Source organism: Camarhynchus parvulus, chromosome 2, assembly GCF_901933205.1.
Source record: "Camarhynchus parvulus chromosome 2, STF_HiC, whole genome shotgun sequence".
Lineage (NCBI taxonomy): Eukaryota > Metazoa > Chordata > Aves > Passeriformes > Thraupidae > Camarhynchus > Camarhynchus parvulus.
The window spans coordinates 83,055,960-83,073,345 of NC_044572.1; the positions used below are offsets into that span (position 1 = coordinate 83,055,960).

General features: G+C 36.9%; 1 protein-coding gene across 3 annotated transcripts in view; it reads right to left on the reverse strand.

Annotated features, from left to right (window-relative positions):
- Window positions 1-17,386, reverse strand: part of LOC115917567 (protein cordon-bleu-like) — a 145,101-nt gene that overhangs the window by 58,393 nt on the left and 69,322 nt on the right. For all 3 annotated transcript variants that reach the window (XM_030971712.1, XM_030971714.1, XM_030971713.1), the window contains one exon: window positions 2,590-2,784. In XM_030971712.1, the coding sequence (XP_030827572.1) occupies window positions 2,590-2,784 (195 nt within the window). The remainder of the gene's footprint in view (window positions 1-2,589; window positions 2,785-17,386) is intronic.

The window sequence follows — 17,386 nt, forward strand, 5'->3', positions numbered from 1 at the left end:
ATTATATTGCAATAAGTCCTCTATGCATAAAAATGAGTGGAGAAAATCTAAATGTACATCATAAATTAAAACACCCCAGTCTTCATACACATGGAAATTTCTGTTTGGGACGACCAGGCAGGGAAATGAGATATATATAACCCTAAATAATCATTTATACCTGGAACATAACAATGGGTTAAAAATAACAGGCTTATTGGTTTGCGAAGTTAAAGGTGTTCATAACAGCTACAGTATTTTATTTCCTACACAATTTTATGGAACCAGACAGATAAAAAAGAAAAAACCTTCTGAAAGTTCAGAATATCACCTTTTCATTTTCTATTAGTGTGCTAGCTTCACTGGAAACAAACATGTTCCCCTTTTGCAGGATCTTCCTGTTAGAAACAGTTGCACATAAATAAAGTTTTCTAAACAAACATCTTATCTTTTTATGGAAGGAAGTCCATTAATAAGGAATTGACGTCCTTCCTTGAAAAAAAAGATCAGTGCTAATTCTTTCCCATAAACTAAAGAAATAAACTTACACCCTGAGAGTTTTTACTCTATTTTCACAGCAAACTGGCTTGTCTGCACGTAGATAAAATGGAACTATTTGGGTTTTCTTATAAACAGTATCTCTGTTGCTACTTTGCCCCATAATACTGAATAATGAATTTCTTCCCTCAGTTTTTGATTGCTTCATGGTACTTGTGCTTTATTTCAATTCTACTCCATTCCTATTAAAAGTACATGGCAGCCTTTGAGCAACTTTCAGCCTGGGACCTTCAGAAACACACCATAACTTTCTAACATTTTGACCTAGGCCATTATTTCCAGAAAGATGTCCTTTACTTAACAAATGCAGCCAAATATATTCTAGCACTTCTACTGTGATCTTCAACTGACTTTGTCAGCTACAAAGGACATTTCTTTTGCCCAAAATGAACTTTATTATGGAAAATCCTCTGAAACAACCTTCATCTGCTTCCCATCTTCCTTCAGAGTAAGAGAATTAGAAGTTGATACTGTACTGTATACTACTTGTGAAAAATAAACCACAGACTTTTCTACCCATGGCTTCAGAAAACTAGCATTTTAATCTGTTTGCAACAATGCTGAAAATAGAAATGTTAGTATGTTCAAGGAGAGTTTAGATTTGCAGTGTAATTGTACATCACAATTTAGAATCTCAACGTCATACTGCAAGGAGATCAGCCAAAGAGAATGGCAGAATAATGTAGTCTGTGATTACCATACTAGTATAAACTTAGGAGTCAAAATGCCATAGTATTTTTGTATGAAATTATCTATTTACCTTAAACACGTTAACTCTGGGGGACGCAAGAAACGTCAAAAATATTACACAGGAATGTCAAAAGGAAATTTTAAGAAAAAAAATTTCATAAGTGTTGCTAGAAAAAGTCTTATTTCTCTTCAGCTACATCTATAAAAAAGTGCTATTTCAAGGCATCTATTCCAATTTTGAAAGATGAAACACTACTGTGTTCCAGCAATCACACTTAGATAACCTAAGAATGGGAATATAAAAAACCACAATCCCTTACCAAGAGTGTGCATCAACTTTTTTACAGAATGTTTCACTTGAGAAGGTGTTTAACAATGTATTAATGAAGATAAATAAGAGAGTGACAGGGAGTGAGACTGAGCACCAGGCTCCTCTCTTCTTCCTCTGTAGTGAACTCAAAGATTCCTTTCTGACTCCATTTTGCACTAGGACAGTTTGCTTTCCAAAGATCAGTTTGCTGTAGAGGTGACAAGCCCTGAGCAGGTAAGAGTCAGTTCACAGTACACAGCTTTGGCAATATTGGTTCCTTGCACTCTTCTTTGGCTTCCCTATATAATTGTACATGCTGATTTCTACAGTTTACATTTAGACTACAATACTATTGCTGGTGGAACCAGAAGACTTGTGCAGGTTTAGTAACACACACCTGAGTGTCACTATAAAAGCAAGAGCAATTTCCCGTTCCCTTAGCTCTATTCTTTTCAAAGACTTAGGTTCTCAGAAAGGTTTCCCCCCATTTCTGTTTAATTCTCAATAATGTACTGCGGAACAGTGACCTTTTATAAAAACAAAACCAGAGCACTGCTTTAAAAGGTCACATAGTCACTCAGAAAACAGAGCAGATATTCTGGTATTCCATGGTAGCACTGGAAGCAGGGATACAGGTGACAGCTTGACAAGTATCTGGACAAAACAGTATGCTGAAGGTTTTTGTCACTCGTTAGAACTTTCACCCGTTCTCCAGGACTGCCCTGGAGTCGGTAAGGATACCTTATACAATTTCCAGATTTTCTGCCTTACTTTCTCTTTACCCTCCTTCTCTTAGCATATTGCTTCACAAAACTGTTCTGATTTAGAATGATTCTTGGCAGGGCAGAAAGCTTGGGGCAGTCTCAAGAGAGCTCAGTAAATGTATACAAGACACTAAGACCTTTGATAATTTTATCTTGTAAGATGGGAGTTTTGGTCAGCTGTAGCTAACAGCTGACCAAAATACCTGTGAATGGCTTTAGGACTGCTGAATGGATGGATGGTACCCAGCACAGCAAAAAAAGGAGCCCATCCAGCAGTGTCACTGTTACCTGTGCTGCTGTCCTCTCTTGTCCCCTCACCTCCGCGTTCGGCAATACTGGCGTTGCAACTGGTGGAGGAGGTGCTCTGCGCTTTTTCACTTCTGGGTTTGCTGTCATTCCAGAGATGTTACCAAGGGACAGTGATGAACCCAGGCTACTGGAACGAGAATTCACCGAAGGGGAATTTGGTGCTGTGGAAAAACCCTGTAAATGGATTAACATCTTGGATTAACATCACTCTTTAAAAACAATGGGAAAGAAAGAAGAAAAACAAGACACATCTGGTTACCGTTTAAACAATGATATGAATAATCATGTATGTTCCTCTGCCAAACCTGCTGAATTGCAAACTCTAACTTTTGGAAACTTCCAAAGGTCAACTGGAACAAAGCTTACAGGCAGTATTAATAAGACAGGAGGCATGATAAGCACCTACTGCGGTTTAACAGTAGTATTGATGGGAACACTGCTGCTGCTTGCTATTTAAAATTTAAAGTTCACATCAAGACTCATAATTACAGTTATCCAAATGCATTTGCAGTTGCATTTAAATTACAAGTGTTACACATTTCTGGAAGCAAGATTTACTTTTAAATGAGAACACTGTATTAATAAAATGCTGTCAGCGTCTCAGGCTTGTCTATTTTGTTATCAATCTGCCTGATTCACCTGAGTCTTCTCCACAGATTTACATAAGAGAAATTCTGCTGCCATTAAACTATTTCCAATTTATATGCACAATCATGCATAATCACTTACAACTTACTGAAAACAACCATTTAACTTGGTGAAAAAAAGTCCTACTGGCAGACACCACTCTCGATTCTAACAGGCCCAGATGAAAGGAGAAACAGAAAATTCAGTAATTCCTTACTGTTAAAAATTACTTTCGTTCTCATTGAAAACTTAATAAAATCATTGGAAAAAGTTTAATGGATTTCAGAATCTTAATACATTTTTATATTAATATGCAAACAAACATATGCAGTCAAATAGTAGCAAATCTACAAATACAAAACATTAGAACTACGATTCCTTGAAAATGTGCATTTTAACTTTAGTCTTTACTCTTAAATTCAATACCTATTTTTTACTCTGCTAATGAAAATCTTGCAAAAAGATTTCTTTTTCCCCCTTAAAATCCGAGTCACCTTCTCCTTTTTTTAATTAAGAGAACCTTCTATATTAAACTGAAGATTTTACTTTTTAATTAAGTTATTTGACTGTAACTTCCCAGAAATATCTTCTGTGGAATCACCACTGATACCACCTCACCATGACCTGGAGCTGAATAGCTCTTCTGGAAACACAGGCTGATGAGCATGGTTGATAATGCTGTTCTTATCACAACAGAACATGCTACCACAATTTCAAAACTCTCCCATCAAGGACATATAGCTCTCTGGTGGAATTTTGTCCAAAACCACAGAATACATACTGGCAGGAAACTTAAAGGCCACCCCAAATGCCATTACTTTCAAAAAAAGAAAGATAATTTCTTTCCACAAGTGCCAAGTGCAAGCTTAGGTAAAAAATGAAAAACACAGGGCAGTAAGATTAAAAACACAATTCATTTAGTTTTAGGACCATCGAGGAAGCACTGATAAAGCATAAAGAGCTAAAAAAAGAGCAATGCAAACATAGGTATAATACAGGCTCCTTTACTTCCTGGGAAAGTTCCATGTTCCATAGATTCCTGTGAAAGCAACTGAGATGCAAACAGATTTGTGCCTCGTCCTGCATTTACTGCGTGTGTGATGTGAATTACTGACCTAGATGCTTTTGTTAACTTTTATGTTGCACACTGCACAGCACACTTCATCTTGGAATAATGTATTTAGCACAAGTGGAGTATGATACCAGTCTTCTCTGACTGAAAGCAGTGTTTGCTGCATCTTTTTAATCACTAATTTCTCTGAATTGAGTGGCATCAATAGCACCTTTACCCTTCTAGGAAAGGAAGAAAAAAAGGTTGAAGTAGAAGGTATTGTTTAAAAGATTAGGTATAAACTTATAAAGAAGTAGTCTTGTCTTGGCCCTGTACCTTGGGTAGTGGAAAAAATAATGATCACATCTGTAAGCTAAAAGTTTTAAGTCATTATCAGTACAAGGTCCTATCAAATAAAGTTTGTTTACTCCTACAGAAACAACAGGTTCATGGAGGGAAATAGTCTCCTCTTTTCACACATTTACGAAACAACTGAACAAAACAATTTCAAAGTGGGTTCTGCAGTATGCTTTGACTCTATTAATTCTTCAGCCTTCTAGATAAAAAGGAGGAGAGATTTTAGACAAAGATGTGTGAAAATAATAAAAAATCCTTAAGACTTCCCTCTTAGCACTAAAAATACAGAGTGCTAGTAAGACAATAGGCCATAACCAGTTTAAAATGAATATTCAACCTTATTTCAAGATCTTATGGCTGAAGAGCTATGAGAATCCTTTTCCAAGCTACAGGTCATTGGGAAGGAATACAGTGATGAACAACTAAACAGGTTAAAGCTGCTTTGTCCTGTTTTTAAGCTTGGATTTCCTAACAGAAGGTACTAGGAGAAAAAAAGGTAATACTTCCAGGAAAGTATAAGTACTTTTTAATAAAAAGACTTGAATTATAGAAAAAAAACCCCAACCTTGCAAGTTCACTGATGTTTTCTTTTCCAAGTCCAACTTTTATATCAAGCCCATTATTCCATTACTGAGGATTTCAAGAATGCTCATGTAAATACCCTTGCCCTAAAACAAAAACTTGCCACAGCTTCCAGGGGAACAGAATGAGGACAGTTTTGAACTAGTTTGAAAAGCCCTCTCATGCAGCAACAAGAGCTTTGCCTAACTGGAGTCAGACATTCAAATTCTCCCATGTGTGTAGTCATTTTCATTAGCTTTTAGAGAAAAACCACAAGCCTGGACACAAAACACTGACACAAGTGATTATGGCATGACTTGTCTTTTGTTAAAACTAATACTGAGAGACAACACCTAACCCAGATGTTATATTTTACCTTGGGTTAGATGCAATGCAGTTCCTTTCCAAATCACAGGATTTTGGAGGTTTGTTTTCCAGGCAGTTTAGCAAGGCAACTATTAAGAGCATACAACATTAATCAAGCAAAATTGCAGGGACATGATATCTACATGCCAAATACTCTAACCATCTCTCATTTCTTGTTTTCCTAATTTGTTATCAAAGAAGCAATTGAATTACTCAAATTACAGCAGTGCAAGTGAAGAAAGCCAAGCTCAGGAACTGAAGCCAATGGTGCTGCCTAAAAAAAGTCAGTCCTTATCCTCCGTTTCATTTGACAAACAGGTTAGCACAAATACTGTGCTCAGATTCCAAAGCAGTTCACAGAATCCATGTGCTTCATAAGAAAATAAAAAGGAAAAAAGAAAAAAAAAATCAATTCATAAGAGAAAAGTAATGGAAACTAATTATATAAAGAGCTTCCAAAAATGTCTCAACTTGCAAAATCACAGTGTTTGTTAAGCCACTAGTGTTGGAGCACTTTGCTACCAGTTCAAGCAGCAATTAATTAACGTGAACTAGAAAGAAAAAGAAACAGTTTGGTTTGGGGTTGTTTTTCCCCTCTGAATTAAAGCAAACCCAATACAAAACCAGATAGACCAGCATAGGTCAGCAGTCAGGTTAGACACTAGCTGAGCATAGGTTTGGAATATGTACTGAAGCACAACCATGGATTACAGTCCATTTCAACTCCATAAAGATATCAGCAGGAGACAAGAAACAACTGCCGTACCAACCTATGGTGCCATCACGTGTCATCACCATTTCATGTTAAACTTGCCAGCTAGGTTTTTTCCCCTCTCATTAAACTTCTGAAACCCAAGGAATGTCCTGTTTCTTTCCTAATGTACCAGGTGTTTTCTTTGGTGTTCAGCAATTTTATTTTAAGGTTTTTTTCCTACTAGTTCTTCTACTTGAAATTCAGCTATCAAAGACATTTTTGCAGGACAAATAAGGACTGTTAAAAACACAGAAGTATGAAGGCTAAGAGTACCCTGGTGAGGTATACATACCATTCTCATTTTCAGAAGACACCAAGCAGTCAGTTTTGTACAAGACTTCTAAAGTCCCATACCTGCTGAACTCAACACAAGATAAAGAGCCTAAAGCTGAGGCCAGTCTCTGTTCCAAGGTCATCAACCTAGAATGAAACTGCAAACTATCTTTTTCAAGCTACCTCCTTTTGAAGATAAACAGAAGTTCTGGTATCTTCTAGATACTTGGAAAATTTTAAAGTCATATATAAAGGTAAGAGTAATCTATTAAAACTATAACTGTACTACAGTGAGAATGCAGTTTTACAAAAACAGATGTGTTTAAAATGGAAATCAGCTCATGATTGTTTTTAAAGTATGTCCCTTATATATAACTTTCTTACCGAAAGCCCTGTTATTAGCATTTCCTTGACTTTCTGATGACACTAAGTGGCATTTAAAGGTCAGCAAGGAAGAGGTTGAAGATTGCCTGTGAGAGTGATTTGACTTCCTGTTCCCTGTTCACACCGGTCAATAAAAATTTTTCAAAATGTCAAGTTCTTTTCTTGCAAGGTTGCTACAGACAAGCCTTTCTTCCGCAGCTCTTTGCCAAAACTCACATATTTGAGCTCCCAGTCTTGTTATGCAACTTCCTTCTCAGAAGTTTTTAAATCAGAAGTAATCAATTGAGCTGTTTTAATGCACTCAAAGTACCAGCTGTATTAGCAAAAAGTAAGGGTTTTATTTTTTTCCAAAATAGAGACAAAAAAAATAAAAGTATCATAAAGGATATAGGGTTTTTTTGCAAGTATATTATGGGTAAATACAAAAGGTAAGATTTACAGCAGGCAAACAAATTAATCTATTCAGTGACAGCAAGAATATTTATGCCTGTTAGATATTTAAACTCCATTAATGCAAACCTTTATTGATTAGCTGAATGACACCACAACTGATTACAACTGGTCATATAAAATGTCAGACAGACCTACTGCACAAAGTGAACTTGGAAGCTGCTTTCCCTTACATGACACTGATATTACACTAAATTTGCACTAAAATTAACAACACAGAAACTGAATTAATTCAAGATCCTGCATCAAAACGAAAGCATTATACTGCAGTCATGACATTGCTGGGAGACACAGTCTAAAAAACCCAACAAAACAAAAAAAAAATATGACTACTCAGATTTTCCCTTCTAACCAGCCACACTGAATATAGTTTGTTTTTTTGTACTCCCTGAAGCACTTGTGCTAACAGTCTGCAGACAGAAGGAAAAAAAGTTAACCTTTTCCTGTTCCGAACTGAAAAACTAAAAAGCATTTTTACGCAATTTACTTTATGCTGCTTTATTATCTTGCTGCATTTTGCTATTGGTAGGAAATTATCTGGTCACACACCACAATAATAAAAGAGAAGCAACTATTTTATTCCCACAACAGTTTTTTTACACAGGCTGCACTGTGTTGATTTTATATGCCTGGCAAGTAGGCTCTCAAGTTCTTACTGTAAAAGTTTTGAGTTATACTTTGAAGTCTGTACAACTAGTGCTGCCTTACACTTGTATGAGTCTATCAGAGCATCTAGATAGCATTTCCAGATCTTGTGGTCAGGGCCCATTTGGTAGACACCAGAACTTACACAACCAGAACCAGAGATGTCTGAGAACATTCTGTCTCCTGTGCCCCTGCCAGCTCTCCCTCAGTGTGGCTGACCACATTCCTCTTGTTTTAATACAGAGGTTTTTGGTCAGAAATTCTAGCAGTGCCAGGTGCAAGGCAGCCACCTCCCATACAAAATCATCCATTTTACCTCCCAATGCTAAAGTGACCAATCTACCTATATGTAACTGTGGAGGCTACTAAAATTTTCCTATGACACAGGTCCACACCATCGGCAATTATGCTGCTTTTCTTCTTGACTTTGCTATTATTATTTTCCTTGTACCATAACCGTAACTTCCCTTCCTAGAAGCTTATCTGATCACTTCTTGTCTTCACTTAGGTCAGCTCATGTGATGGAAAGCATCTCCACAGTTAAGAGTACAACCTTGGTTTCCAGCTCCAACTGATTTATGTTCACTTTGACACTCCTGTGGTGTCCAACTTCTTATCCAATAGAAAAGCTGAAAAAACAAACACCCAAGGAAAGGAACTAGAAAAATGGAAGCCTCCAGGAAAAAAAGTTTTCTAAAACACATCAAGGGACTTAGATTCACCATGAATTTCTCAGTAGGGAACAAGTATGGGTATTAACTCTGGTCCCTTCCACCACGCTGAGGACAACAAGGGTGCACAACCAGAGAGAGCTTCCAAGAACCTTCTTTAGTTTTTGTTATACTTCTTGTGCCTCATATATATAAAAAAAGTGAAACAATATTCAAAACTCGATTTTCATTTGAAAATCACATGGATACTGAATGAATATGGCAAAACCCACAAGTAAGAACCCACACATAAGCTGGTTGCTTTTTTAATGAGCTGTCAAATACTATATTTTGAAGTTGAGGAATATAAACATTTTACTCAAATCATTAGGAGGCCAGAAAACAGGGATTGGGAATACAAGAATTCCAGCTAAACGCAAACATGTCTGTAAACTCTTGCAAATATAAAGAAGCAGATGCAGTATCACCCACTACTATCAGCTCCCTCAGTATTCTGCCAGTTTGAGATCACAAATTTAATCTGAGTTCTCCAAAACTAAAGTACATACCATGGCACATATAAAGCAGTGGAATACAAGTCTAGGAATTCAACAATATGTATTAATCAAGCAACTCAGAGGTTGTCAAGTCAGTTATATTTTTTCAAGATTTTATGACAGATCAGTGCTTTGAGAATTCCTCAATGCTTTGAGAATCAAAGCCTTTAAATCACTTCTTGTGATTTAAAATTCAGTGTATTTCCTCCAAATAAATTGTCCTGTTTCCTGTTTTACTTTTCAGATTTTCTCAAGTCGGGATATCCTTCAGCTTAACAAAACCTTTGTCTGTTACTGCTACCCTAATTCGTTGTTGTCAATCTGAAGAAGTCAGTCAGTATCAAGAGAAACGGAGACAAGAATTTTTTTCCTTTGCAGCAATAGATGCAAAAAAGGGAAGACAAGCTAACTTGATTTACATTTTTGCCTTTCTATCACCTCTTCTGTAAGTGACAGTGTGTTTCAAACAAATTAATTTTTTTTTTAAAAGTAGCATCTCAACAATTAGCAAAAAAATAATCTTTCCTTGACAGTAGAAGGTAGCCACATCTCAACACTTCAGAAGGTGGGAGCAGGCAGAGTGCTGGCTGGTATTAATGGGAAGATCCAATAGTATAAATGGGTGTCTGGAAGGCACACACATATAAATCCTTTGTGTCCTCTCCTATCAGTCTGGACACTGAACTCATTGCTGTAACCACCAAGCTCCTATCCTGTGGACCTCGTGAATCACAGCTGAGGAACTTGTTAAAAAGAAGAGAAACATAATTTCTTTGACTCAGAGATGTTACCATTGACAAGTCACTCTCAACTCTGTGCAGTGAATACACACTTGCTACAAATCTTTGCAATGTATAATTAATTTAATTTCCATTGCTGTGTATTCTGTGAAGGAGCAAAAATTATTTTGCTAAAATCTGAAGATATTTAGACACAAATGAAAGAAACTTAGACTGCTAAACAATCTTTTCTGAACAAATGTGATCAGCAAAGCAAGGAACAGTATGTCCAAAACAGCAAACCTCAGCTGAACATCACACAAACTGACACGTTTTACACTTAATATTCCACTACCCTCCAGATTCTCAGTTTACAAAAATGTAACTAAAGATGATGAGACACCAAACTATTGGAAAATACTTCAACATCGGTATAAATCCAATGACATCCATGAAACAGGTTTCAGCACATGTGTGTCCAGTCCCTTAAAATGCCATTTTATAGTGCCATACATGTTCAGAGAAAACATGAACATATATGCACAAGCTTCCAAAACATGCCAACCTCCTTTTTGCGCTTATGGTGCTCTGCAGCTGAGACCATCAGGCTGAGTGACAGCACACAAAGCATCTGGGTTATTTTTTAACTTTCTGGATGTGAGATGTATTTAAAAAAACCCTAAAATGCAAATACTTTTGCTTTTGTTTTGTGTACATAAATCCCAGTGAGAAAAAGCCATCATTAACATGGCACGGAAAACATTTTGGAATCAAATGTTCCTATGCTCCTTGGCAGTTTAAAGGAAATATTGCTACCCATCACTCAGGTAGGAGGTAGGGAGTGCAGGCAGCAGGCACAATCTGAAGTGAATTCCAAAATTAGGCTGAACTGCTGGTGACAGTCTGGGATGCCATGAGATGCTTAGGGTAAAGTTTGTTTGCAATCCATACAAGTGTAAAATGATTCATCTTGACTTTCAGAAGCGTGTGGACAACTTTGTGTCTCATTTGATGGAATGTTCTCTTTTTTTCTTTTCCTTATTTCTTTTAATATAATTTTGGGAAAGTACCAGAATCAATTGACATCTAAAATGCACTCTCTTGGGGCTGATTTACATCTTTCTGGCTAGACCGGTAAAAACTCATTTTCCAGAAGTCCAACACTTTTTGTAACAATGCACTCTCAAAATATGTCAGCCTATAAAAAATCACCGTACTTTTGAAAATAGATTTTTCATAACTGCCAAAAATACCAGTATGTAAAGCCACTATGGGAAGAAATAATAATTTCAAAAGAGTCCCAGAAAGGAATATCCAATAAAAGATAGAGTCGGTAAATTCAACTACTCTTTTCTTTCAATAGCTTTTTTTTTTTTTTTTTGATAGCTACGTGCTTGTAATGAGAGATGTGGAGGGAATTATAAAAGAACTGGTGAATCAGAAAAGGAAACGAGAAAAAATGTGGAAAACATTACAAGTCTCTTTTTGGCTATTTATCTAAGTGGAATAAAAGCAGACATTAAAGAAGTAGGAAAGAACACATGAAGTGAGGATGGGAACACAAACAGTAATTGTGGCAAAAAATGAAGCGAAGATGTTCATGAGATTTGAGAAGAAACTAAGTCCTTGAAGGAGTTCAGACATGAAAGTCTGGAAAAGGAGAGGAACATTGCAAAAAGCAGAAGAGTTCAGTGAATATGATAATAAAAGTACTGCCTTACATCCTGCGAAAGGAACAATGAACTAAGGAGGCTGTGTAGGACAGAAATCATGCTTTGTAAGAAAACTCCATGACTGTCCACATACTGGCCCAGAAAGATGATGATGTTCACGTTTGCTTGTCACGAAGGCAGTGGGGAAAAAGTCAAACAAAACTCAGACCAGAACAGATTTAGCACTGAAGGAGAAGGGGATGGATATAGAGAGATTTGTGAATGTGAGCTAAATATTTCTGTTGTAGGGATTTGATACATAGTAAAACATGGAAATGAAGCAGAATGGAAGAAAATAATGAAAGAAACATTTTGAAACCTACTAACAAAGGTCCAAAAGCCAATGACAGACCCAAATAGAAAAACACATTTTAAAGAAACCTGAAGAAAGAATTGCAGAGGAAAATCCACATGGACTCCAAAATTCAGTTCAATCCCAGTACAGAAAGAAGATAGGAAAATATTAAGCTGGAAGCAAAACAAGGAAGAACATTAGAAAATAGGCTATTCGCACTTTGCCTTGGAAGGGCATTAGCAGATAGAGTGAGAGCACTCTTGGAAGACTGAGGATGGAAAAATCCACATTTTTGCAAGCTTGAAAAAGTTGGTTTCTCCTTTCACTTATACTTTTGCACTACATGAAAATAGATTAGCTCAATCCAAGTGTTGAACAACCAAGACAAAAATCAAAATCTGTCTTTACTAATGGTCTGGCAATAGACTTCAGGAAACAGGGAGTTCAAAAGGTCAAAGAATGACAACAGGAAAAAAAAAAACAAACATTTTTCCACTGGTGTTAAGCATTCATCAATCATAGATAACAAAAAAGTGAATCAAAAGTCTTGAGCAAAATTAATTCATCACTGCAATATGAATTGATTTTCTCTAGAATTACTAATTCTTTTAAATCAACCAGCCAATGTTTTTAGTTCATGGAAGACAGAAGTTGTTACATATACAATATATGCCCTCCTGAATTCAAAATATTGAAAAACCATTGCAGAAGAAGTTCTTCTCTGCAAATTCTTTTAACATATAGAAACTATTAAATCACTAGACTTGATAATCTTCAATATATTTTCATTGTAGATATGCCAATTTATGCTGGAGGAGAAGATGGAAACTTTACATAAAACATAATATTTAAAAATATCTGCTTTAATGTCTGCATAGTCAGTTTTTATGGTGACCAGAATTATGAATGGAATAGTTCCTGGCATGAGGTTTCTGGGTGTGGATTTCTTTGGTTTTGGAGAAACAATTTCTGTGTTTTACTGAAAGTATGTTTATTCCATTTCAATTAGAAAGTGTTTTCTCCACATTTTAATGAAAGTGTTGTTGGAAGCAAGAAACATGAATGACCAACCCTCAAAACTTCCAGTGTCTGCTGAAATTCCTGACACATATGACTACTGGCTTCTGAAAAATCTCTACTTATTATAGCTGTGGATGAATTAAGAAAATCTACTGTGATTCAAAGGCAAATTTTCACCACAGTCTGCAGAACTTCTCTGAAGTCAAAGCTCTGATCTATTCAAGCTCAGGGATCTGGCTTCCAGCTCCAGTCCTTATAATCCAACTCCGACACAAATACTTTACTAACTTAGAATGCATTCCTGCAACAACTTTTCCCTTTGAAGTATGTGGTGACTGTAGCTGGTTAGCTAGAGGGAGACAATCATCCAAATGTCAAAGCAAATTTTCAAAAAGGAAACTTTACACTTTGTAATGATAAAACACGACCAAAGATATTACTGAAAAACAATATAAACTCTGAAGACTTTAAAACCTAAATTAGAAGAACAAATAAGCTTTTGAACTCTAAAACTAGTGCAAATCTTAAAACAAATCCTAATTACAGAGTCACTAAGAAGATTCTAGCAACAATGAATCAGAAGTCTGCAGCCAGGAACTTTATAGTTGCAATTAGCTCTTTCAGAAGTCTGGATGTGCAGGTGTGCATGTACATAACCTCTGTGCACACATACACGGATCTACATGCAATCACAGGGATGTATGCACACACAGCTTATCACTTTGGTTAGCTCTTCCTGATATCTGCACCCATGTTTGTGCCTCAATGCACACATGCCTTCTACACACTGAGTACAATATGCTGATCCTGAAGCCCAAAGGGCTGGTCTAAGCAAGTTCCCTAGCTCTCTACATCTCTCATGCTTTTCTGGAGTTTCAGAAGTTTCATGACAACTTCTGACTGCAAACTACAGCACTGGAGCAGACCAACCCTTTAACAAGATAGGACAGCTTTCTGCAGAAGACAAAATCAAAAGAAACTCACATCATGTTTACAGCTTGATGGTCAGGAACTGATGCCAACAAACCACTTTGAACTATAACAGCTGAATATTTAGTCCCAGATCAGCATCAGTGGCCAGAAGTGAAGAGAAGGAGTCAGGAGGACATCATGTTAGAATACAGAGGTGGGGAGGAGGTTTAAAGGCAACACTCTCCTGGTGGACAATGGATAAAGCACATCCAGGTGTGGTACACAGCCATCTTCTGTTTCATAACACCTACAGATTGATACCTGCAGAAATTAAGTTTGTCTTATCAAAGGAGGTGATCAGTTTGGATAGAAAAATACATATGCTTCTACTTTGAAGAAGTCAAGTGAATGAATTTCAGGATTTGAATCTTCCAGGACCATGAAAGTCAAATCCAAGCTTCCTCTCCATCCTGAAGGATGCTCCAAAGACTATCCTCTTCAGAGAAAAATCAGTATCCTGATGATGCAAGTTCATTAATTGGGTTCAGAGGAACAGGCTAAGAATAAAGAAGACCCTCCCTTTGAATTTTCTTTAAAGTAATACTTGAACACTATTTTAATACCCTTGGCCTTTAAGTCTTTTCCTATTGTGAGCATTTTTTGCTATTCTTTCAACTCTAACTTTGTCTAGACCACTTCATCTTCTAAATAAATGTGAAGTGATATTATAGGATAATACAGGATAATACCACAAAGGGAATGGAAGTACAGATGTGCTGGAGACCAGGCTACTTCACCCTTTTCCCACTTTGTGTATACATATATATAAATTCATAATTTTACCTTCCTTTGCAGTATACTGTAGCCTGCAAGGTTTCTCCAAGTAAAAAAAAAATAAAAATAAGCGCTATATCCTTAGGAAACCAGAGCTTGACTTGTCAATGTTTATTATCCCCAAGAAAGCAATTTTCCTATTGTGTATAGCCTTGTTTCTTTGTGAATTTAGTGTGAAGTACTAAAAAAAAATCACATCTCTCCAATCTATTTATTTACACAGACTGGTGTACTCCAGTTCACTGGAGGGAACCCTCCACTGCTCAGTTTTGGCAGAAACTTTTCAAGCACAGTCCCAAATTTAACTGACACAGAAGTTAAAAACCTATGGAAATAGATACAACATATACCGACACTTGGACTTCAGCTGGCGCAACTACAGCCTAAATAGGGCAACCAGTGCTGGGAATTCTGCTCACTTGTGGCTACACACTGCTTCAGATAACAAAGAAAAACCTGCTTTTGCAACAAATTTTTGGTTGGTGAAAGCCACTCCCTTCCTTTGCCACTGTTTGCAATTCATCTTCTACAAGACTTAACATGTTTACTTTGGGGTTTTCTCCTTCCCCAGTGAGAAAACGCTCTATAAATTAAGCAACTTCAAGGGGTTTATCTGCGCCAACTGTCCATCAAAAAGGAACGAAGGTCTTACATTTTAAGAGATTACAGTGAAAGTGTCAGAAGACTTTTGAGAACCTGAAGTAGGACAAGAAGGAACGATTCTAAAATGGACTAGTGTAGATAGTGGCTAGCAACTCATAAAAGACATAGTCCAAAGCCAGTTAAAACCAGCAGGAATTTTTCTAAAGCTCTAGTGAGTTCTGCATCGAGTCTCCAAAGGTCAATCTAACTGTATGATGCCGAAAGAAAGTAATACTCTAAATTATGCTGCCACTGTCATTTCTTCAGAAAATCTTTTTCTTCAGTATACTTTCAAGCTCAATGAAAATCATAACAATGCCAAGTAAGAAAGCATAGCTCTGATTTTTGGCTAAAATTTGGCTCCAGATAGCCATACTTCAATCTTTTCTGTTAAAGAAATGAAGAAAGTAAAGGACCTTCAACAAAACACATATGAGCTGGATCCCAACAAATAGCAAGGAGTTGTTTTAAAAGCATGATCAAAACAGATTAAAAACCAAAATCCATAGAACCCAATGCATGATCACATACCCTACACTGATATATAATTAGTTCTCTAACTAATTGGCAGGGGTTTAAAAAACCAAAACACATATTAAACAGCATAAGAGCATGTCTAAAAAGCTAAAAGACCACTACTTTTACCCTTAGCATGATTCTTGCTTTGATGCAATTTTCAGCCACAGGAAATTAAAAGTAGAACAATACATTAGGTTCACAACCAAAACAAAAAACATTAAGAAGTCCCAAAGTATTGCCTTTCCGTAGACAGAGGATAAAGTGGTTTGCTTTCTTCCTAACTCAAAGAAATTGCATGGGATATATTTTCCCAGCTCCTTTTTTTCCCTCCTTTTGGGTGAGGGGGGAAGAAGGTGTCAGAACTTTGGATAGGCAAGTTGCTTTTAATTAAATACCAGTTAATAACTTTGTCTGACTTGTACAACTGCCAGTATTTTTAGTTGATATTGCCTTTCTGACCTGTAGCCCTTAAACTAGAACAAGGACCTTGTTTAACATTTGTTAAATTTAGACAGCACCACTATCCACTATTACCCTCCTCCCACTGCTGATGTACTAATCTCCCATGCCAGCTGCTCAAATGTTTACATCTGAAGGGCTTTCTCTGTTTGTGCAGAAACAGCCTCTGCACAATATCTCTCATCTGTACATTTGCCAGAATCAAGCAAGAAAAGCCTCCCTACTGGAATTCTTGATTAATAAATAGTCTTAAATGTTTCTTCTTCCCTTCCCCCTTCTGTCAAATCCATTGCCATTAGGTTTTTACAAGGCAAACCTCCACAGTGCAGTTTACTGGCCTGACTCTTGTCCTGTGCAAACAACTGTAAATCAGAACAAGCTCCATTTAGAGTCAGTGAAATCACACCATCTCTGTACTGAAACTGGGAGAGACTGAAGTCAAGATGATAACTGAGCATTTGCTGGGATGGAAAGAAGAAAATGTTACCATCAGAGAAGGGGGGTGTGGGGAATTTCACACTAACAATATAAATCTACTGGCAATCTTTCCATCTCACTATGTCAGTGTACTTCAGAGACTGCCTGTACAGTTTATAACCTACACACTGGACACATCTGGCTCACAGCAGGTCACTGAGGTACTGAACCAGCAAAACGCATCAACAGATGCTTGGGATGGCACTGAAAAAGTCAGTGGGGCCAATGCCTACAGCTAATTTCCTATTTAAGACTTCTGTAGGGCTACGTCTCGCTACCTGCCTTGATCTTCTTTCTCTTCTGCCCTTCCAGCTGACCACCTACAAAAACAGAAATATTTTCCTTAGTTTGCCCAAGTGTTTTTAAATCTGCTTAAAAGGGCAAATGACATTGAAAAGACAATTCAAGAAAGTTGAACTGACTACTTCATTATGTTGAAAAGCCTTTAAAAGACTGACCACTATTTGCCACGCTCGCTCTGCTTCAGTTCTCATCCCAATATGTTTCTTAGA